We start from the raw sequence: 24,037 nt of genomic DNA on the forward strand, positions 1-24,037 counted from the left end.
CTGACAGGACTGCCTTAGGAGACCTGTTGAGGAATACTGTTCTGATTTTAGAAAGTGGTGCGTAGCTTCTCGGTGGAACGACCCGGCCCTAAGGTGCCAGTTTAGGTTAGGATTATCTGACGCCCTGAAGGATCTGCTTGTTAGCTACCCCTCTTCTGACTCCCTAGACCAGGTTATGGCCCTAGCAGTACGACTTGACCGACGTCTCAGGGAACGTCAGCTTGAACGTTTCAATGTTTTCCCCTCTGACTTCCCTGCGATTCCCCCCGAGGTCCCGTCTCCTCGCTCTTCCACGGAAGACTCGGAGGTACCTATGCAACTCGGGGCCTCCATGTCCCCTCGACAACGTAGAGAGTTCCGCAGGAAGAATGGTCTCTGCTTCTATTGTGGGGGTGACAAGCATCTACTGAACACCTGTCCCAGGCGCAAGAATAAGCAGCCGGAAAACTTCCGCGCCTAAGTGATCATCGGGGAGGTCACTTGGGCGCACAGGTATTTCCCGTTAATATGAAACGCAATAAAATTTTGCTTCCCTTTCAGGTCTCGTTTGCTGGCCGGTCTGCCACTGGCAGTGCCTTCGTGGATTCTGGCTCATCTGCTAATATCATGTCTGTGGAATTTGCTATATCTCTAAAAATGCCTTTTATTGATTTGCCTTATCCTGTCCCGGTAGTGGGTATCGACTCCACTCCTCTTGCTAATGGTTATTTTACTCAGCATACTCCTGTTTTTGAACTCCTTGTTGGCTCCATGCATTTGGAGCAGTGCTCTGTACTGGTGATGCAGGGATTATCGTCCGATCTGGTATTAGGTCTTCCCTGGTTGCAGCTGCATAATCCCACGTTTGATTGGAATACTGGGGATCTCACCAAATGGGGTAGTGAATGCTTGACGTCATGTCTTTCGGTTAACTCTATTTCTCCCCGTGAGGAGGTAAACACGCTACCTGAGTTTGTTCAGGATTTCGCTGATGTGTTTTCTAAGGAGGCCTCCGAGGTGTTGCCCCCTCATAGAGATTACGATTGCGCCATCGATTTGGTACCTGGTGCTAAGCTTCCTAAGGGTAGGATATTTAATCTTTCATGTCCTGAACGTGAAGCTATGAGGGAGTATATCCAAGAATGCCTGGCCAAGGGTTTCATTCGCCCCTCGACTTCTCCTGTAGGTGCTGGCTTCTTCTTCGTGGGGAAGAAGGATGGCGGTCTTAGGCCGTGCATTGAGAACTTGAATAAGGTCACAGTAAGGAACCAGTATCCCCTTCCTTTGATTCCGGATCTTTTTAATCAGGTTCAGGGGGCCCAATGGTTCTCTAAGTTCGATCTACGGGGGGCATATAACCTTATCCGCATCAAAGAGGGGGATGAGTGGAAGACTGTGTTCAACACGCCCGAAGGTCATTTTGAATACCTGGTCATGCCCTTTGGGTTGTGTAATTCCCCTGCCGTCTTCCAGAATTTTATTAATGAAATTCTGAGAGATTACCTGGGAAATTTTCTTGTAGTGTACCTTGATGACATACTGGTGTTTTCCAAGGACTGGTCCTCCCACGTGGAGCATGTCAGGAAGGTCCTCCAGGTCCTCCGGGAAAATAATCTGTTTGCGAAAACCGAAAAATGTGTGTTTGGGGTACAGGAGATACCATTTTTGGGTCAAATCCTCACTCCTCATGAATTCCGCATGGACCCTGCCAAGGTTCAGGCTGTGGCGGAATGGGTCCAACCTGCCTCCCTGAAGGCGCTACAGTGTTTTTTGGGGTTCGCTAACTATTACGGGAGATTTATTGCCAACTTCTCGGTCGTCGCTAAGCCTCTTACGGACCTCACTCGCAAGGGTGCTGATGTCCTCCACTGGCCTCCTGAGGCCGTCCAGGCTTTTGAGACCCTCAAGAAGTGCTTTATCTCGGCCCCCGTGCTGGTTCAGCCCAACCAAAGGGAGCCATTTATTGTGGAGGTTGACGCGTCCGAGGTGGAAGTGGGGGCCGTCTTGTCCCAGGGTACCAGCTCCCTCACCCATCTCCGCCCCTGTGCTTACTTCTCTAGGAAGTTTTCGCCCACGGAGAGTAACTATGATATTGGCAACCGCAAACTTTTAGCCATTAAATGGGCTTTTGAAGAGTGGCGTCACTTCCTGGAGGGGGCCAGACACCAGGTAACGGTCCTTACTGACCACAAGAATCTGGTTTTCCTAGAATCTGCCCGGAGGCTTAATCCTAGACAAGCTCGATGGGCGCTATTCTTTACCAGATTTAACTTCTTGGTTACCTATAGGGCTGGGTCCAAAAATATTAAGGCTGATGCACTGTCACGTAGTTTCATGGCCAATCCTCCTTCTGAGGAGGATCCTGCTTGTATTTTACCCCCTGGTATAATAGTTTCTGCCACTGATTCTGATTTAGCCTCTGACATTGCGGCTGATCAAGGTTCAGCTCCCGGGAACCTCCCTGGGGACAAGCTGTTTGTCCCCCTGCAATACCGGCTAAGGGTACTCAGGGAAAACCATGACTCCGCACTATCTGGTCATCCTGGCATCTTGGGTACCAAACACCTCATTACCAGAAACTATTGGTGGCCTGGGTTGCCTAAAGACGTTAGGGCTTACGTCGCCGCTTGTGAGGTTTGTGCTAGGTCCAAGACCCCTAGGTCCCGACCTGCGGGCTTACTACGTTCTTTGCCCATTCCCCAGAGACCTTGGACCCATATCTCCACGGATTTTATCACCGATTTGCCTCCATCTCAGGGCAAGTCGGTGGTGTGGGTGGTAGTAGACCGCTTCAGCAAGATGTGCCACTTTGTGCCCCTTAAGAAACTACCTAACGCCAAGACGTTAGCTTCTTTGTTTGTTAAACACATTTTGCGTCTCCATGGGGCCGCAGTCAATATCGTTTCTGACAGAGGGGTACAATTTGTTTCCTTATTTTGGAGAGCTTTTTGTAAAAAGTTGGAGATTGATCTGTCCTTCTCCTCCGCCTTCCATCCCGAAACTAATGGCCAAACGGAAAGGACTAATCAATCCCTGGAACAATATTTAAGGTGTTTCATCTCTGACTGTCAATTTGATTGGGTCTCATTCCTTCCCCTCGCCGAATTTTCCCTGAATAACCGGGTCAGTAACTCGTCAGGGGTCTCCCCGTTTTTCTGTAATTTCGGGTTTAATCCAAGGTTCTCCTCCGTTTCTCCTGGTTGTTCCAATAATCCCGAGGTAGAGGACGTTCATCGGGAACTGTGCACAGTCTGGGCCCAGGTTCAGAAGAACCTAGAGGCGTCCCAGAGCGTACAAAAGATTCAGGCTGATAGAAGACGTTCTGCTAACCCCCGGTTTGTCGTTGGGGATCTGGTGTGGTTGTCGTCTAGGAACTTGCGCCTTAAGGTCCCGTCCAGGAAGTTTGCTCCCCGATTTATTGGGCCTTATAAGGTCATTGAAGTCCTCAACCCTGTATCCTTCCGTCTGGAGCTGCCCCCATCCTTTCGCATACACGACGTCTTTCATGCCTCCCTCCTTAAACGCTGCTCCCCGTCCTGGTCCCCCTCGAGGAAACCTCCTGTTCCCGTTCTCACCCCTGAGGGGGTGGAATTCGAAGTGGCCAAGATTGTGGACAGTAGGATGATCCAGGGCTCCCTCCAGTACCTGGTCCATTGGAGAGGATACGGGCCGGAGGAGAGGACTTGGGTACCTGCTCGAGATGTTCACGCTGGGGTATTGGTCAGGAGATTCCACCTTCTCTTCCCCACTAAACCGGGTCCTCTTAGTAAGGGTCCGGTGGCCCCTCATAAAAGGGGGAGTACTGTAAAGGATCTGCCAGGCACTACGTCTGTGGATACTCCCAGGATTAATCAGTCGACACCTGAGGCCAGACCTCTTAGACTGACACCGGCTCCCACCAATCAGGGTGGCAGGCTCAGGAGTGGGAGAGCCTATCGCGGCCTGGTCATTCGGAGTTAGCTCCGCCCCCTGTCCATTTATACCTGCCGTTTTCTCTTCCTCATTGCTTGTTATTCTTCTTGGATTCCTGGCCCCACTGCTGCCTTGCTCCAGCCTGCTTCTGCCGAGCTTCTGCTTTGCTTCAGTTCCCGCTTATCCTGCTTCGCTCTGCCCCTGGCTTGCTTCCTGCTCCGTGCTCTGCGTTTGTATACTCCACTACATCCTGATCCTGACTGGCTCGTTCACCACTCCGTTTCCTCACGGTGTTCCGTGGGCTACTGCCCCTTCCCTTGCTTGTTCCCTGTTTGTATCCCCTTGCACTTAGTCAGCGTAGGGACCGCCGCCAAGTTGTACCCCGTCGCCTAGGGCGGGTCATTGCAAGTAGGCAGGGACAGGGCGGTGGGTAGATTAGGGCTCACTTGTTCCCTTCACCTCCTTCCTGCCATAACAGTTTCATTCTATGCAATTGGCCTAAGTACAGGTGAAAGGACGTGCTGAAAAGCTGATTCAAATAAATACAACACAAACTATTCTTTTATTATAACATCAGTAGTAATGTCCTTTATTGGGAGATCATTCACTCCCCTGGGGTTTGACTGAGCAAAAATTTGTGTTACATAATAATGCTTAGGGTCAATCCTCATTTTCAAATGAATAGTAAGAATCTATCTTGGACGGGGGAATTTTTTTAAAAATGATTCTTAAATAATTTCTGCAATTTTTAGACAATTTGAGCATAGTTTTACAATGTATATGTGTTGCATTTTTATTTTATCATCTTTTCACTGTTGTTTAACTGTTTATCGATAACCAAGAAGGGGACGAGAAGAAACCACTCCCATTATGAACTCTTACCCGGACCTTTGACCCAGAAGTGGTTACTGGTCAAAGGGCATATTTAAGGAGTGCATTTTTTCCAGTATTTCACAAGCCTGATGAAGACCTTATTCCGAGGTCGAAACGCATGGCTTCTAGCACCAACATTGAGACATATGCTGTTTATTACACATGTCTTTTTTAAGAAATAAAGTTCATATTTCCTACCCACTGAGATCTGCCTCGACTGGGAATTTGGCTCAATCTTCCACAGAAGGAGCGCCTTCTACTAAGAGTAATTGTTTTTTCAAATCCCTTTGGAACCTCTTCTCCACATCGACTCCTGCTGATTCTTCAGCCGCCGGTGTTCACTCCGAGGGCCAGCAGACTGCCTATATATGGAGCATCAAGGCTCCACACACTTGATGATTGAGTTGTGCCGACCACCTACCACAACTCCAAAAGGTGACTGTATTTATCACATACACATCAGTACTATCACTGACCACCCTGATTCTGCGGCATTACTCCAGAGGAGCACTCTGTATCTTTTCCCCCCCCATATCACTGCCTCATTTTCATATAAGTGGAAAATATTCTTATTGTTACAAACTGGTAAAAAAAAAATCAAGGACAATGAAGTAAAATATATAACAAAAATTGATTTGTAAAGTAAACTTAAATTGAAAAAATATTTATTAAATGTGAGCTTGCACTCATACACACAAGTCCGACTTTAAGCTTTCTTACAGAGCCTGTACAGCTGCACACCGGATCCATATGGCTCTGCGCTATGGAGCCGTGGGCACTTCTTGGGCTGCCGTATGGTATCTATATACAGCACTGTATTACAAAGCTATTCACCCCTAAAAGAAGTGCTCCATACTATGGCATCGAATGGAGCATGCCATATATTTGGTTCATATGGAATTGGATTAAATCTGAGGCTTACGGAGGTACAGCTCTATGTATGCTAGAATATGGTCGCTTGAATATATGATAAACATTTACCTCTTTTTAAAGAGGCTCTGTCACCAGATTATAAGTGGCCTATCTCCTACATAATGTGATCGGCGCTGTAATGTAGATAACAGCAGTGGTTTTTATTTTGAAAAACGATCATTTTTGAGCAAGTTATGAGCTAGTTTAGATTTATGCTAATGAGTTTCTCAATGTACAACTGGGCGTGTTTTTACTTTTTACCAACTGGGTGTTGTACAGAGGAGTGTATGACGCTGACCAATCAGTGACCAATCAGCGTCATACACTTCTCATTGTTCCAGCCCAGCATGATCCACAGCACAGTGTGATTGTGCAGTGAAAGAAGTAAACACGCCCAGTTGGTAAAAACACAATACACGCCCAGTTGGAAATAAGAGAAAACACGCCCAGTTGTCCATTAGAAAGGCTCATTTGCATAAATATAAAATTGCTCATAACTTGGCCAAAAATGATCGTTTTTAAAAAAAAACAAAAAACGTTACTGTTATCTACATTGCAGCGCCGATCACATGCAATAGAAGATAGGCATTTGATAATCTGGTGACAGAGCCTCTTTAAACCTAAAATAAAAATCAGTTCCGTTTGACCTGCTCTAAGATATTTTAGATACCTCAACAGACTGGATTAGTTAAAGGGTTCTCTGGAAATATAACAAAGGAAAAAAAATCACATAACACCACATGAACTTACATGCCAGATGATAATAGGACCTAGATTACAACTTGGGATATATTAAGAAGTAAGTGTATTTCCATGAATACTTCTTTGTCCGCACAGTAGCATCAGCACCAAGTCTATTCCCTTTTGCTTTTAGAGCCTTGAGACCCCTTGGGGAAATCCTGGGGTCTCTTGGAACCCAGTTAGAGAAACATTGGTCTTTAATATACTGAAGCTTGGAAACAATATAATCCTGTTGATAGGCTGTTGGGAAGCTGTGGGAAATATCAATAACTTCCTTGCTTTATGTTTGGATTGCTCTTGATTAAGCTTTTGACGATATATAAAGATACTGTTCCCCTAATAATACTCTGATAATACAGCTAAGGCCCATTGAAACTGGAGGTACACTTTAATGCATTTACCTTGACTGTGCCATAATGTTTGACTTGTATTATGCCTATTGTATTCCATTATTTCCAGCTATTTGTTATGTAGTGCTTATTTTAGATCATTTTATTGTAAAATATGTGCTGCTAGTTTTTCTCATCAGTATGAGTCACCCTATTATATAAGAGGGGAGTAATGGAGCATATTTAAACACTCTGAGATTGTACTGTTTCTCTATGGCCATCATCATTTCAAGCATCTGTTGGCTTCTTCCTTTTGGCTTTAGATTAGGATTTGGCAGCACGGCTAACAGATACAGTGGATTATTATACAGACCAAATGTACTCGTTTTTCCTGGCTGCATGTGGAATGAGGTCTGGGTAATTTATTACATTTTTAAATATTTGATTCATCTGACCTACTTTGCAGTTTGATAGGTAGTTTATGCTGCGACTCAAGCCGTTGTGTAAGAAATCAAGAATTCAGGCTATGTCAAGAGTCACTAAAGTGTAGAACCTACTTAGTAACCTACTTAGTTGTATTCCTGCTCAAAAAGTATGGACGACATAAGGAAGAGAATAAAATAAAAATAAATAGCTGTCAGAAAAACATAGTAAATAGCATTACTTCAAAGTCTATAATAGTTACCTCTTTAGAAGGTACTCGGGAGCCTTTTTTCTTATTCCACCATGTTTCCACCATTGCTATGACGCAGGACAAAACAACACCAGCTGCTAAGATGCAAAATACTCCTGCAAAGCTTTTAATGTCCAGGGCACTGCCTTTTTGCTTCGTTTCCACTGATGAGTATAGGTCACAATGTCCATTTCGAGGCCACCACTTATGTTTTAATATGTCCATGTCTCCATTCTGCTGGAGTTCCAGTATCCTACCAGAGACAAATAAGCAAATTATATAATGCATTGACAATAAAGTCCAATGTCTATATCTAGTTGTACAGCCAGGATTTTAACATTTAAAGTGGATAAACAGTGGTGATCTCAATAATGATATGTAAGTCAGTACCTATAGGTGATATCTACCTGCCATTTATTTTCCTTAGTGCTTGCTTTATGGCTGCTTTCTAGCTCAGGTCCATTAGGGCAGAGCAAGAAGCTTAACTTTAAGCTCCTGGGCTCCTATTCAAAATCTATATTAGGGACACTTAGCCCTCATGCACACTTCCGTTGCCCGTCGTACGGGCGCTAATGACAGATCCGTGAAACACGGACCACACACGGATGGCTTCCGTACGCAGTCCGTTGTTTCAACTGACCAAATGAATGTAATGGCCAAGACTGTTCCATCAAAAATGGACAGGATTAGGACCTGTCCTATTTTTGTCGAAAAGACCACACAGTTCTGTTAAAACAACGGAAGTGTGCATGGCCACATAGAAATGAATGTGTCAGTGTGCTATCTGTTAAAAAAAAATGGAAAGCACACTGAAGAAAATAACTGGGAATGAGGCCTTAAACAGCACGTGCCACTTGTAGTGCTGGCTTCCACTGATGTTCCAGAGGGGTAGTTGGACCCCCTCAGGCACCAGGGCCTGAATGGGACGACCAGCTTTGCACCTTGTATAGTCACGACCCTGGATTGAGCTGTGATCTGTGACTACACTGCCTACAGGGAGTTTGGGGTAGTCTGAAATCCACTTCCTGTCTTCTGATTGGTTCAGACGGCTGCTCTCTCTCCCCACGCAGCTCTGTCTCTTCAGATTGACTGTGGTGTATAAACAACAAGTCCGTCACACACTTACCAAGAAGTCAGTGCAGGGAGAATTGTCTATTACAGCAAGGAGAGAATGATTATAAAGTGCATACTTTCTAATTCTAGAAGTGTGTGAATAAAAGCAGAGAATTGAGCCGTATCAGCAAACAAATAATCAGCATAGAACTTTGAACCTAAATATGAAATGATGTTAAAAAGTGGACATTTACTGTATGACTTCATGTACACAGCAGAACCCTGTGCATGGAGCCTCTATGGATTCGTAGTGCGGAGCCTGAAGTATTACTTACGATGAAGCATGCAACAATTTTGTGGATTCAATCTGACAGAAAAAAAACCTGTATACTTCCGTATGAAATCAGATGCAATCAGAGGTACAAGCTCATAGACCTCTATGGCATCCCTATTACGGCTCTGTATAGAACAGAATATAGCCATATGCATGAGCCCTAAGAATAAGTGTTAAAGCCTTGCTTCTGTCCTACACGCAGACCTGCTCATCATAAAAGACAACGTAACCAGATGGTAAACCCAATACGATCCGCAATTACGGACTCGTTCAGTTCTGTTGGCCGCGGACACCTTTCCGTATCACTACGGAAGGGTGTCCGTGCCGTAGAACTGTGCCGTGAAATATGGAGCATGTCCTACTTGATTACGGGAACAGCCGTGTGCATAAGGCCTACCAGATATTTTTTCACATTGCAGTGTTACTTGGCCCTACTGCACAGGCCCAGCTGACATCATAAGTAGTGAGCGAACTTCCAACACTGAAGCTTGAACTGGGGGGGGGGGGGGGTAAATATTTGTACTACTAGATACATTCAAATATTCTCATTGTACATACAAAGAAAACCAAAATGAGGGACTTATCCGATGTAAAATTAAATGACATAAGCCTCATTACGACAATGCTTGGCAGAGCAGCAGCAGAAGATCACACTGGGTCCTACTCCTGCCACCTAAGAGCAAGAATCAGCAGTGGCCATAGTATGGTCAGATGCAATATTAATTGTAAAAATTCCACACCCCTGCCGCTGACCTTGTGCATCGCTTCAGCCACAGTGCGCCTATCTTTGAAGCAGGATAGCATATCACGTCACAAATAACAGATATGACAATGAGTTCAGTGTACTCCAATAGCTTTCACTGTCACAAGATCACAATTTAATAGACTTAGAATAGATTATTCAACTATAGCGAAAAATATCAAAAAAATTTCATCTACATGTAAATTGCTGTGCATCATTTGTCCACATGGTGGCAACCACATGACACTGAAATGATGCTGCCGCAGATATTAGGATATGAATAAAGCTATGTCAATTATTGATCTATCAGACTGAATACAGGCATTCTACTCAGTGCTATTTAATGTTTTACTTTAAATTCAAACAATTATCCATGTTGCAATACCCCTGATAATGTTGATGTAGAAATCTATTGTTCAGTACATTCTAGAGCATGGTAAGTTAGGCTTGTACTGGAAAATTGTTCACAAGTGAACGGTTACATTCCCATTGGGTTTTTATAACTCATGCGATCAAAAAACAAGGCAGAATGCCCATTTCTCAAGCCACAGCACTTTCTTACTTGGTTAACTCACTGAGAAGTTGTAAGTGGCATCATTATTGTGCACCACTCGGCACCTAAACAATTATTCTGCCTTTAAAGGAGTTTATTTTCTAGTAAAGGAAACATCGAGCTGGCATGGATATCTCATTTTCTGAAATTATTTCTTTTTTGGCTGTGTTGTTTGCAAGATCTCCTGTTTAACCAAATTTAATAAAAGTTTCCGCTATAGCTGATTAAACAGTAAAGGAAAATAGTTGGATTTATTACAATACATATAGATACATAAATCCATTCAAAGCTTCTCATAGGACAAGCGACAAGTGCGGTCAAGCAAACGACTGGCGCCTTTACATGAGTCTGTCATTGGCAAACAGCATGCCAAAAGGTCCAGAAATTGTTTTCTCTAAGCTGGGAATTGTTGTGGTGGGATCATAAATTTTGTTTAATTAGTATAGTATATATCTGCAGAATTTGACTGCACCCCTTACTATATTCTGCAAGGTTCATGCATTCCTGTTCTCTAGGTTATTACATATACAGTACCTACAGAGAGTAGTTGATAAGGTTGAAAAAAAGACACAGGTTAATCAAGTCCGATCTATAATCCTGCAGTGTTGATACAGAGTATTCTATTCAGAGTATCTGCTGTACAATATGCTGCCTCTCTCTGTTACACAGGCTAAGGCCCCATGCACACGAACGTAAAAACGCCCGTAATCACGGGCCGTAATTACGGCCCGTAATTACGGGCCCATAGACTTCTATTGGCCACGGGTACCTCCCGTATGCTTACGGGAAGGTGCCCGGGCCGTTGAAAAATATAGAACATGTCCTATTTTCGTCCGTAATTACGGTACGGGCAGGCCCATAGAAATCTATGGGGCTCCCGTAATTACAGGTGACTACGTGTGTGCACCCGTAATTACGGGAGCGTTGCTAGGCGACGTCAGTGGATAGTCACTGTCCAGGGTGCTGAAAGAGTTAACCGATCGGCAGTAACTCTTTCAGCACCCTGGACAGTGGCTATCGATCACAATATAGATCAACCTGTAAAAAAAAAAAAGACGTTCATACTTACCCAAAACTCCCTGCTTCTTCCTCCAGTCCGGCCTCCTGGGATGACGTTACAGCCCATGTGACCGCTGCAGCCAATCACAGGTCAATCACTGGCTGCAGCGGTCATATGGACTGCCGCGTCATCCAGGGAGGTCGGACTGGATGTCAAAAGAAGGACGCGTCACCAATACAACGGCCGGCTAAGTATGAATTTCTTTTACTTTTACCTCGGAAAGGGCTGTCCCTTCTCTCTATCCTGCACTGATAGCGAGAAGGGCTGTCGATTAGTGCAGTGCAATTTTGCAGCGAAAACGTGCCCGTAAATACGGGTGGAATACTGGTGACAACGGATCCGTATTTACGGGCACGGGTCCGTAAATACTGGTGCAATACGGGTCGAATACGTGTGACCAAGGACCCGTATTTACGCCAGTATTTACGGGAGGACAAAAATATGTTTGTGTGCATGAGGCCTTACTTTAGGTTCCTCCGAGGAATGGGAAACACGAGAAGATTGCACAAGCTGTTGAATGGCAATCATACATTTGTCAGTCATCACCCTCAATTCACCCAGTAACATAAACATTTAGCTAAGCTGAACGTGCCTGTAATGTCTGTATGGGTACATAATAGGGGGAATTTATGCGCCTTTCTATGCCAGTCGCATTTGCATTGACCATCACATTTATTATAATTTACACAAGAAAACTGATATATATATTATTGCGTATATCTGCACCAGTTCCAAGCCGGCTGTGAGGCGTGCCTTGCCCTCCCCTAATGAGACTACCATCCTATCAGACTACAAAGAAAAAACATACTTATCTCTGCGGGTTCCCTCAGGCTCCCACTACCGCCTGCTGCTCATACAACGTACTGATGCTGGGCAGCAGAACTCAGGACGTTAAGTGCTGTGTGGCATGTAAGACCCTAATGCTGCTCGACGTCAGGAACTTGTATGTGCCGCAGCATGCTGGGAGGACCCAGAAGAGAGTAGCAAAGAGGAGTGGTGAGGTGAGCATCCGTTTTTATTTCATGTCCAGTGGGGGAATGGATGGTGCACAGTCAGTAGAAAAATGCAACCGATTTTTTAAAAGGCGTAAGCCTCTTAATAAATCTGTCACACCTTACTCCAGCGGAGCAGATTTCTAAGACTGGCGTATAAAACCTGCCCCAATGTCTTTAAGTCTAGTACCACTGCATGTAGCATATGTGTATGTAATGGTTCTCTTTATCATATGTCTGTATATATACATGTGTACATTTGGGAGTAAATAGAATGATAGAATTTTGATGTTAATACTATTTTTTTTAATATATATCTATTTAATCAACTTATAAACTAAAAGAAATCATACCTGAGCTAAGAGAGAAACTTGACAAATAACTTCTCAAGAAAATGATACATTCTGTATTCAAGACTATCCTGCTAACTGGGCACAGGGCCCATACACTGTTGAGTTAGGATATTGCTTTGCTTAGTATAGGCCAGACCCTGGAAATGGCTTTCTTTTATGATTTTGGTTTATTGTCTGTGCATCCATTTCTTATTGTCACCTTCAAAAAGCAATTGAAAGTGAGCTGAGAGAATATGCCTGTGTTTACGGCAAGTTTGCCCTCCTGTAACCCATCTAGACCAAGAAATGCCATAAAACTTGGCTTTCTCCCGTTAAAGTCGCAGTATATACATACATTTAGTATCATTACTATATCTTTTTAATGTCAATGTTTATATTTCTTCCTGCAGCTTTCTATACTACTCATAGTTACATAGTTTGTACGGTTGAAAAAAGACACATGTCCATCAAGTTCAACCAAGGATTGGGAAAGGGAAGGGAAAAATGAATGTACAATGTACTGACGCTGGGTAGCATCAGAATATTGTATGTAATGAAGCACTCAGGATGTTGAGTGCTGTGTAACATATAAGGGCCTGATGCTGCTCATCGCCAGTACCTTGTATGAACTGTGGCCTGCAGTTAGAGCCTGATGGGACCCGCGGTGGGGTGAAGTGAAGAGGAGCCGTGAGGGGAGTATACATTTTTTTTATTTTATGTCTGACTGGGGAGTGGGAGGGAAATTAATAGCACACGTTTTCAGTCGTTATGCCCCAATTTTGGGAAATTGCCAGTGGAAAGATGCAACTCTTAATAATCTGTTGCATTTAAAGCTAAAATTGGAGTATGAAATGCCAGTCTTAGTAAATCTCCCTCTCTGTGTTTAACATAAATGTTTAACATAAGTGTGGAGGATTGTGTGGAACAGAAAGAGGGCACAATGATACACCAATAGTAGGCTAACACTATTTTCTGTAGATAGGATGGCACTGGCATCCCAAAAGCATTATCCACAACCGTTTTTTTTGTCTATATATTCAAGTCTGGGCTAGTTCCAGTAAGGGTATGTTCACACGAGGTCATTACGTCCGTAATTGACGGACGTATTTCAGCCGCAAGTCCCGGACCGAACACAGTGCAGAGAGCCGGGCTCCTAGCATCATAGTTATGTACGACGCTAGGAGTCCCTGCCTCTCCATGGAACTACTGTACCGTACTGAAAACATGATTACAGTACGGGACAGTTGTCCTGCAGCGAGGCAGGGACTCCTAGCGTCGTACATAACTATGATGCTAGGAGCCCGGCTCCCTGCACTGTGTTCGGTCCGGGACTTGCGGCCGAAATACGTCCGTCAATTATGGATGTAATGACCTCGTGTGAACATACCCTAACAGTCCTCACACCAGTCTCTGCTTTTTTCCCCCTGCATCATTATGCGTTTACTTAGGGGAGAATGTTTAGCATCTTGGATTTTCAAAAGAGGGAAGTCAGCAATATGAAATAATTGAGGTTGAGCATGACATCCCTGACATCACATAGATTGAAAATGTAAAATGTGTAAATGTAAAATGATCTTTATGCATTTATTGTTGAAAGCACTTGCTTCACCTGCACAAGCTAAAGTTCTGCCATGCGGTAGTTGGCTGCACAGCACACTACCTGTGCCATACGGCATGTGAAAATACACTCTTAGGGCTCATAAATATGGGCACCGAGTGTAACGTCTGTGGTCGCTGACCACGAACTCCTCCCATCCTGTCGACGCCCTTCTCTCCAGAGATGTCTGCACATGCGGCTGTCCTGTTCCGCAGCCACCACTAGGGTGCGCTCGCGAGCTCAATCCAGCCTTAAGGAGCCAGAGCGTACACATGTGTGAGATTGAGCTGATTGCTCCCAGATAACCCTGGACTATAAGGGGGGCTCTGCCCCTCCCTGCATTGCCTGAGCTTTGCTGTCGTTACCCTAGACTTTCTTTGCAAATGGTCTCCTAAGTGTTTTCCAGTTCCCAGTGTTTACCGTTCCTGCTACCTGTAACCTGTATCCCGTGCTATCCTGATCCAAGTGCCATATTGAGTTGGAGTCGTGCTGCGCTGAGTACCACGCCTGTCCTGCTACACCACGCCTGGTGCCTGCCTGTTGCCTAGTCCCTGTCGAGCCTGTCTTGCTTCTGTCTGCGCTACCACAGGTACACCTATATGAACTATAGACTGAGACCTGTGTCCTGTTGGCCAGCTGCCATACCGTTAAGGCGATACGGCCCAGGGGGTCCACGTACCCAATGTGACACCAAGAATGTACTGATTCTTAGTGCGAAGCTGCACGACCTCCGGCAATGCCCTACTGTTGGGCACCATATATACAGAGATAATCTCCATTAGAAGCAATGATTCTTGAGGAATGCCTCTACAGCACGAGGAACATGTCACCATTTTTTTTTCTGCTGGATCTAACAGAAAATTCTCTTTATGCCTATATATAAAACTAAAAACATTTAGAGATGAAGTATATGTTTCTCTTTGGCAGTCCCAATACGGCTCCATACAAAATGGAACTGTAAGACTGCTGTACACAGGAGCCCTTAGGCTGCGTTCACACATCGTTGAACTAGCCTGGCAAATTGTAATAAGTGAAATTTGGGGGAAAATTCTGCATAAGATATGACATGCATGCTGTATGTGAATGGGTTTGTTAAAACCCCATTTACTTTCATTATGTTATACGTTTGTCTGATTCCACAACCGACATTCCGCAGTCAAAAACAAAATGTGTGAGCCCAGCCTTATGGTATGTTCAAACAGGCCAGATTTGTGATCAAAATTTCTGCTATTAAATAGGATTTGTAAAAATCTGTGCACATGCTACAAAAACAACCTCATTCAGATGTAGGAAACAGGTTTTCAGTCTGACATGTGCCACACGCAGATGACCGTATTACAGCTACGGTTTGTGCAGAGCCTTAATAGGGCACCCAAAGAAGTGCCTGGGATGTATTGTTACTGTGAAATTGCATTTTTTTGTTATGTTACCGCAGCAAATAATGAATGAATTTGCAAAACCAATGTTTTTCCTGTAATTTTCTGCAATATTGTTGTAAAAACTGCAATTTTGCCGTAACATACGAAAACATTTTTTGTATAATGAAAAGTTATACAATCTTGCAGTATACTTTCTGTATTAGTTTTCAAGGTCTTTGCATGCAGTCATTCAATAGGAACCTTCATTGTTAACTTCCAAGGGATACACAATCTGTCCTGGTTAACGGCTCGTTACAAGACACAGCTGTGATACACATACTGTAACTGTAATCTGCACCTATGTGATCATCACATGACCAGGATAGATTTTGTATCCCTTGGAAGTTAAGAATGAAGAAACAATGAAGGATTGTATTGAATGGCATCAAGCAAAGAACTTTAAAACTGTGAGGAATAGATACAGGAAGAATATTTGAAAATTGTATAACTTTCCATTATGCAAAGGATACCATTTATTTGCTGTAACCGGAATACCCCTTTAAAGATCAGTCTGGGGACAGATACCCTTTAAATTTGGTTTAAACAAACAAGCACAGTGAATATTTGCATTAACTTTAGGCCCTATTACACCGGCCGATTTTGGCGGTGCAGCGAGTGCCGACCAACGAGACATCGTTGATCGGCGCTCGTTTGCTCCTATCACAAGGAGCTATGGATGGGTACGAGCGGTCGTTACTCCGTTCGCTCGTCCCCATACATTATTATAATGTCGGCAGTGTGTCTCCCTGTTTACACAGGGAGATGTGCTGCCGATAACGATAATAGAACGAACGTTTGCTCGTTCATCTGTTAATCGCTGCCCTGTTTACACAGAGCATTCATCGGTAACGAGCGTTCTATGAACGCTCGTCTGCACGATAATCGCCCAGTGTAAAACCCCCTTTTATCTCCTGAACCAATTTATCTTATCCTACGTAAAAAAAAATGTCCAAAAATTACTTTCTGTTTGTATAACAGACAATAAGTCAAGGAATTAAATTAGCATCATGATGAATCTTAGGAGTTGCAGTGACTAGTGAACTTTAATTATTGTCTATCTGGTGTGTTTATGTAAGCAGTAAAAGTCAAGCACTCATTATAGAAATGGCAAGCATTATCTTTTGTAAAATGTAATCTAGGCAGCGAGTGAATAGATAATCAGGTTAATGAAAGCTAGCTAGGGAGATACAGGGGAGCAGGACGATGAGACAAGGGTCCCCACTGAGAAATGAGGGCATAATTGCAATTGGAAGGAGAACACATTCGGTGATCTTTTAAAATGTCATTGTCATTCTTAGGTACACTGTGATATTTTCATTCTAGGTAGGAAAAAAAACAAACCTGAATCCTATTATATACTTGTATTATTAAAAAAGAAAAAAAATGCTAGGAAACAGGAGCAAATAAACACCATCATTATCTTTTTCTTCTAAGTCGTAAAATGTGGTCATGCTTGTTAGGAGACTACATAAAACAAGGCTGAGAAATGGATACATGTCACCCAACATCCTGAAGCTACAAATGTTATTAATCGATTCATGTTTACCTCATACTGTATATATAATTTATCTTGTAATAAAATAACAACAGGTTCTGTATAAAACGAAGGCCGCAAACCTTTAAATCCTGTGAGTGTAGTATCTTATGCTTCTTTGTCCTATATGTGCAGACGAGGATCCTTCACAATGTTAATATAAGGCTTTCTGAAATGGCCTTCTGGAAATTATGACAGCTTTGGTGTATTTACTGTATATATATTTGGGTTGGAATGTTATTTTCTGTTACAGAGCCCCAAATGTCTGCCCTTTTCACGCAGCTGCCACTGGGGAGCTTACTTTATATGGCTTTATTTTTTAATTAAATAGGAGTTGTGTCAATTTGTCTTCACTTAGCTCCATCTAGTGGCAGCTGTAGGCAGCCAGAACTGTATAATTTAACTGTTGACTGTCTGAAGCGTAGAAAATTTGCACCTCTTTAACAGAAAATCAGAGCTCTAGCCATGTAAAGTTATATGATGAAGTTATTCAGTGCAAACATTTGGAAGGGAAGAAAGAAAATGAAACAATAGTTAGATTGCTACTTGGACAATAGGTCGATTGCTATGTAGATTGGACACAGAAGTCCAAATGAATATTGTATATGTATATTTGTCTGGGACATGCTAACATTAAATCCCAGGTAAATTAACAGGTTTTTCAAAAGGTATAAAAATAATGGTAATATATTTCTTGAATTTCATGCCTTTTCCATGCTGCAGGTACCACACACATAACATGATGTTGTGTCGTATAAAACACATGACTGCAGTAGCCACTCACTGGCTGCAGATGTAACGTGCATTCATACCGATGTAACTTCTGCACAACACAACACCGTGCTGCGGTTGAAAACAAGACCTGATGGTGGACCACTGCACTGGAATTAAAATGGTTGATATATTACTGCTTAATATTTTTATACCTTTTAAGCCTTTTGGGCTTTTTTTTTAAGGGTTTGGAAAGTCCTATTTAGAAAGTCTGACACCTTTTCAGCCCTTAATGTATGATGACCAAGATTTCTTTCTGCTTATGGAGCATGCAAGAATATGCTAATATTCTTGATTGGAAACTTGCAAGAAAATTAGTATTATTTTGATAAATTTCTCAATGTGTGACCAATTCAAACAAAACATAGTAAGTGCATTAGTAAGATCCTGCAGCATCAAAAGTAGAAAGTCCTAACCCACAACGATAAAGGCCTCTCTCCTTTGACCTGTCTGGGGTTTTACTGAACCATGAATACACTGGCAGAGTATCAATGAACTGATCATTATTTACCAAATAATGTCAGTGTGTGCTTAAGATTCATGAGGCATTTGAAATTTGCAACAATCTTCAAATTATCTTGAAGGTTATTACATGTTCAAATAGCTGAGAACAATATAACAGCTCCATATATATATATATATATATATATATATATATATATATATATATATATATATATATATACATATACAGTTAGGTCCAGAATTATTTGGACAGTGACACACTCTTCATGATTTGGGCTCTGCATGCCTCCACATTGGATTTGAAATGAAACAACTGAGATGCAATTGAAGTGTAGACTTTCAGGTTTAATTCAAGGGGTTGAACAAAAATATCCTGTGAAACATTTAGGAATTGCAACCATTTTTCTACACAGCCTCCTCATTTCAGGGGCTCAAATGTATTTGGACAAATTAACATTACCATAAATAAAATGTTTTTTTTAATACTTTGTAGGGAATACTTTGCAGGCAATGACTGCCTGAAGTCTGGAACCCATGGACATCACCAAACGATGTGTTTCCTCCTTTGTAATGCTTTGTCAGGCCTTTACTGCAGCTGTCTACAGTTGTTGCTTGTTTGTGGGTCTTTCTGCCTTAAGTTTTGTGTTAAGCAGGTGAAATGCATGCTCGATCCGGTTGAGATCTGGAGATTGACTTGGCCATTGCAGAATATTGCACTTCTTTGCCTTAAAAAACTCCTGGGTTGCTATCGCAGTATGTTTTGGGTCATTGTCCATCTGTACTGTGAAGCGACGTCCAATCAACCTTGCTGCATTTGGTTGAATGTGAGCAGAAAGTATATCCCTGGACACTTCAGAATTAATCCGGCTGCTTCTATCTTCAGTCACATCATCAATAAACACTAGTGACCCAGTGCCTTTGGCAGCCATGCATGCCCATGCCATCACACTGTCTCCACCATGTTTTACAGAGGATGTGGTGTGCTTTGGATCATGAGCCATTCCAAGCCTTCTCCATACTTTCTTCCTCCCATCATTCTGGTACAGGTTAATCTTAGTTTCATCTGTCCAAAGAATGCTGTTCCAGAACTGGACTGGCTTCTTTAGATGTTGTTTGGCAAAGTCTAACCTGGCCTTTCTATTTTTGAGGATGATTAATGGTTTGCACCCTGTGGTGAACCCTCTGTATTTGCTCTCATGAAGTCTTCTCTTTATGGTAGACAGATACTGATTCACCTACTTCCAGGAGAGTATTCTTCACTTGGGTAGATGCTGCGAAAGGGTTTTTCTTTACCACGAAAATGATTCTGCGACCATCCACCACTGTTGTCTTCCGTGGACGTCCAGGCCTTTTGGAATTCACGAGATCACCAGTGCGCTCTTTTTTTTTCAAGAATGTACCAAACTGTTGATTTGGCCACTCCTAACATTTGTGCTATCTCTCTGATGGATTTCATTATTTTTTTCAGCCTAATGATGGTCTGTTTCATTTGCATTGAGATCTCCTTTGACCTCATATTGTGGGTTCACAGCAACAGCTTCCAGATGCAAATGCCACACCTGGAATCAACTCCAGAACGTTTACCTGCTTAATTGATGATGGATAATGAGGGAATAGCCCATGTACCGATTAATTAGCTTTTGAGATAATTGTCCAATTACCTTTGAATTACCTTGAAAAAGAAGCAGCTACATATTAACGAGCTGTAATTCCTAAACCCTTCCTCAAATTAGGATGTAAATACCGTCAAATTAAAGCTGAGAGTCTGCACTTTAAGCCCATATTGATTATATAACTGTATATTCAATATGTTTTGGTAAACAGCTAAAATGCCAAAACTTGTGTCACTGTCCAAATAATATATATATCTTTAGTAGGGTTTTAGTGCCTTAAAAGGGAACTGTCACCTCTCCTTACATATGTGTATAAGTAATTACTTGTATTCCCCATGAAATAAAAATTCAGGAACAATTTCTTAGAACTCTGTGTTGTGCTGTTCCTGTTAGACCTCCTAGAATTTTTCAGAGTAAATTGACAACTGGGTATTACCATTCCCCTTGTCAAAGGGGTGTCTCCTTACACAGTCTCACTCTGTCAGCACTGATTCGACAGTGTTGGGGTACAGCCCCAACTGGTAACACCCAGTTGTCAATTCATTCATAAATGTCTAGTAGGATTAACAGAGAAATGGCACAACACAGAGTTTTAAGAAAAGATGCTCCAGAATTGTTATTCTATGGGTACTGCAATTATTTACTAAAACAGACATTTTAACATTTTAACTGCTATTTCAAGAGTCCAAGTAGATTGCAACATTTCAAGACAGCAAAATTAATGTTTGGTAAAGAAAAATATATATTTTCTCATTTCATTCTTTTTGTTTGTGTTCCCACAATTCCAGGCACTGTAGTACTGTTCCAAGCACTCTCCTGACTGAGCAGCTCATGAAGAGAATGCCAGAACTGACATGAACATTATCAATTGCCATTAGTGGTTGTCAGAAATGAGATATCACATGAGAACTCAACTCTATTACCCTTTAAATACAATATCATAAAATAAATGTATCTCTGATTACATTTCCACAATAATAGATAGACATACTGTATATTAGTATATTTACCCATATGGGGAATGTTTTACACTCTGATGGCATCAGAAAAACCACAGCACCATGATGTAAATCGTATTTTAATAAATCAATTTTTTCCATACCAAACCCTTTAATAATGCAACCTGTATTTCATTCATTTCTCTTTGTTCCTTGTCTTATTCTATGAATATTATTATATTGTCATACTTTAACTAAATAGTTTCAGCAAAGGCATTTCATTGTTTAAACATTAGCAAACTGGCTTTTCAGCATTTTGGAATTATTGATGCAACATGCAAAGTGACAAGACTGAAATGATTAAATTCCACATCATGACACATGAAGCCCAGGTTGCTGCAACAACTGACTGCACACGACATTGTGTAGCTGCATGAAAGGACAGCTGTATACTCTCTAATATATGAAGCTCTCCTGTTATTTATACTATTCAGAAGAACCTGGATTTGGTGGGTTTATGGCATTTAAAAAACTGCAATATCCGCAATACTCAAATGTGTTTTATATAAAAAAGAGAACTGACAAGACAAGAAAGTTCATCTTATCTGCTCCTGCAAGGTGATATGAAAATATCATGCTAGTCGTCAGTATAAAAAAATGCCCCTTTGATCCAGCAGATTAGTATATTTCTTTATATTAAGGATTTGTTAAACCCAGAAGATCTGCACATTAATTAATCCACTATTCAAGATTATCTGCAAATTTTTAAACCGTGAAGATAAATAAATGAATTAGACATTGTGTGTGGTCACTCTCCAGTAAAATCTATATGCAGAATTGAAACAGTCCCGAAATCACACGTGCCTGCTTCTGTATGTGCCCACAATCTTGATATACTATAAAAGACTGTAGTGGGAAAAGTCCTTTCACTGTCTTACTGTCATGAACAAATACACAGTAAACAGTGAGGTCCCTGTTCTTCACAAACCTCTGTCCCTACCTACTTGTACGACCCGACCTAAACGACGGCGCACAACTGGGCGTCATTCCCTGTACTGGTACAAGTGAAACTGACAAACAAATAAGACAGAGACAGTGCGAAATAACAAAGGGTCACCTGGGAAGTACACGGAGGGAGAGTTGCGCCACAGACAAGTCCGGGTGCAAAAGGCGGAGTCAGTCAGGCAGGGTGAAACCGGGAGAGTGCGGAAAAAACAAAAGTCAGAAGGCAAAGAAAAGTCAGGAGTCCAGCCGAGGTCAGGTCACAAGAAGTCAAAAAGCAAGTCTCTCAGGGGAGTCTGAAACAAGGGAAAGCACCAGGCAAGGAAACTCTAGTTACAGACAAAGGCCAACTATCCCAGGCTAAACTAAATAAGGAGAGGGCGGGAGCTCAGGAACATCAGCCAGGCTTTGATTGGCCTGACGATCCTGAGCTCCTATTGGCGACGCCCGAGCGAGTAACTCTCGATGTCCTGGAGACCGAGGGAGCCGCAGGCAGAGAGTACGTGACATTTACAGATTATTTTAGGGAATGCAATAGGATTCCATATTTAAAGGGTATCTGTCACGATTGTTTTAATTAATAATATATTCCTTTGTGGACTTCAGATAAAGTGTATATTTTGCTTTTTTAAGTGTCTCTTTCTGAAATTTTTTAATAATTTTCACTTTGAGGTAAATAAGTCTAAATGGTCGGCTTGTATCTGAATGAGTCTCAAGGCTGGAGATACAGTGAGGACTCTGACCAATCAGATTCAGTGTAGCTCAGCAAAGTGTGTTAGGTCACAAGATTGACCAATCAGCTGCTGAATCTTGTATTCGAAGAGGGCTTCACAAATGGTGAAACCCCTAATAAATATTCCACAGCAGCAATTTTGTTAAGATATATAGATACAATTCAGGACAGCTGCAGGGTAAGCTACTGGAAAATAAGCAAAGTCAAAAAGTGGAGAATATATTGCATCACATATGATTCTATAGTAATTTCTACAAAGACAGAGAAATATAGCATTTTAGGGAGAAATGCTTTTTAACATTTAATATACTTGAGATAATATTTAATTTGCCTATATTTAACATATAACAGTAAAGGTTTTCTTGATAGCTTTCATGATTTTAAACAAAACATAAATGGTTTGTATAATGATGGTAAGTTATGGTATATGGCTAGCATAGGCCATATTTTACTGATCTGTGGGGGTCTGACTGCTTGGGCTCCAACTGATCCCTGCAACTTAGGCTTTGTTCATATTTCCATTAGATGTTCTGTGACAAATTCCTTTAGGCTGGTTTCACATGACCTATTTTCAGACGTAAATGAGGCGTATTATGCCTCATTTTACGTCTGAAAATAGGGCTCCAATACGTCGGCAAACATCTGCCCATTCATTTGAATGGGTTTGCCGACGTACTGTGCAGACGACCTGTCATTTACGCGTCGTCGTTTGACAGCTGTCAAACGACGACGCGTAAATTGACTGCCTCAGCAAAGAAGTGCAGGGCACTTCTTTGCAACGTAATTTGAGCCGTTCTTCTTGGAAAGTCAATGAAGAACAGCTCAAGATTACGGGCGTCAAAGACGCCTCGCATAATGCGAGGAGGAGCTTTTACGTCTGAAACGAGGCAGCTGTTTTCTCCTGAAAACAGTCTGTCTTTTCAGACGTAAAAGACACTTATCGTGTGCACATACCCTAAGGGTATGTGCACACGACCTCTTTTCAGACGTAATGGAGGCGTTTTACGCCTCAAATTACGCCTGAAAAAACGCCCCTAATACGCCTACAAACATCTGCCCATTGCTGTTCTGTAAAAAAACGGAGCGTAAAAAGACGCTCCGTAAAAAGAAGTAGCATGTCACTTCTTGAGGCGTTTTTTGGAGCTGATTCTCCATTGAACACTATGAAAAACACCTCAAAAAACGCCTCAAAAAACATCTGAAAAGAAGCCTCAAAAGAAGCTCCAAATTTCATTGTCAGCTTCAAAAACGCCTGAAAATCAGAGGCTGTTTTCTCTGAAATCAGCTCCGTATTTTTCAGACGTTTTTTGTTAAGCTTAGGGTATGTTCACACGGCAGCGTCCGTTACGGCTGAAATTACGAGGCTGTTTTCAGGAGAAAACAGCTCCGTAATTTCAGGCGTAATGGCATGTTGAGGCGCTTTTCGCTGCGTCCATTACGGACGTAAATGGAGCTGTTTTTCCATGGAGTCAATGGAAAAT

At 42.2% G+C, this 24,037-nt stretch overlaps 1 protein-coding gene across 1 annotated transcript in view; it reads right to left on the reverse strand.

Moving 5' to 3' along the window:
• The window catches only part of GRID2 (glutamate ionotropic receptor delta type subunit 2), a 1,233,941-nt gene that overhangs the window by 37,947 nt on the left and 1,171,957 nt on the right, over window positions 1-24,037 (reverse strand). Inside the window, exon 15 of the mRNA XM_075860662.1 lies at window positions 7,432-7,672. Coding sequence (XP_075716777.1) covers window positions 7,432-7,672 — 241 coding nt within the window. The remainder of the gene's footprint in view (window positions 1-7,431; window positions 7,673-24,037) is intronic.

Source organism: Rhinoderma darwinii, chromosome 1 (assembly GCF_050947455.1).
Source record: "Rhinoderma darwinii isolate aRhiDar2 chromosome 1, aRhiDar2.hap1, whole genome shotgun sequence".
Classification (NCBI taxonomy): Eukaryota; Metazoa; Chordata; class Amphibia; order Anura; family Rhinodermatidae; genus Rhinoderma; species Rhinoderma darwinii.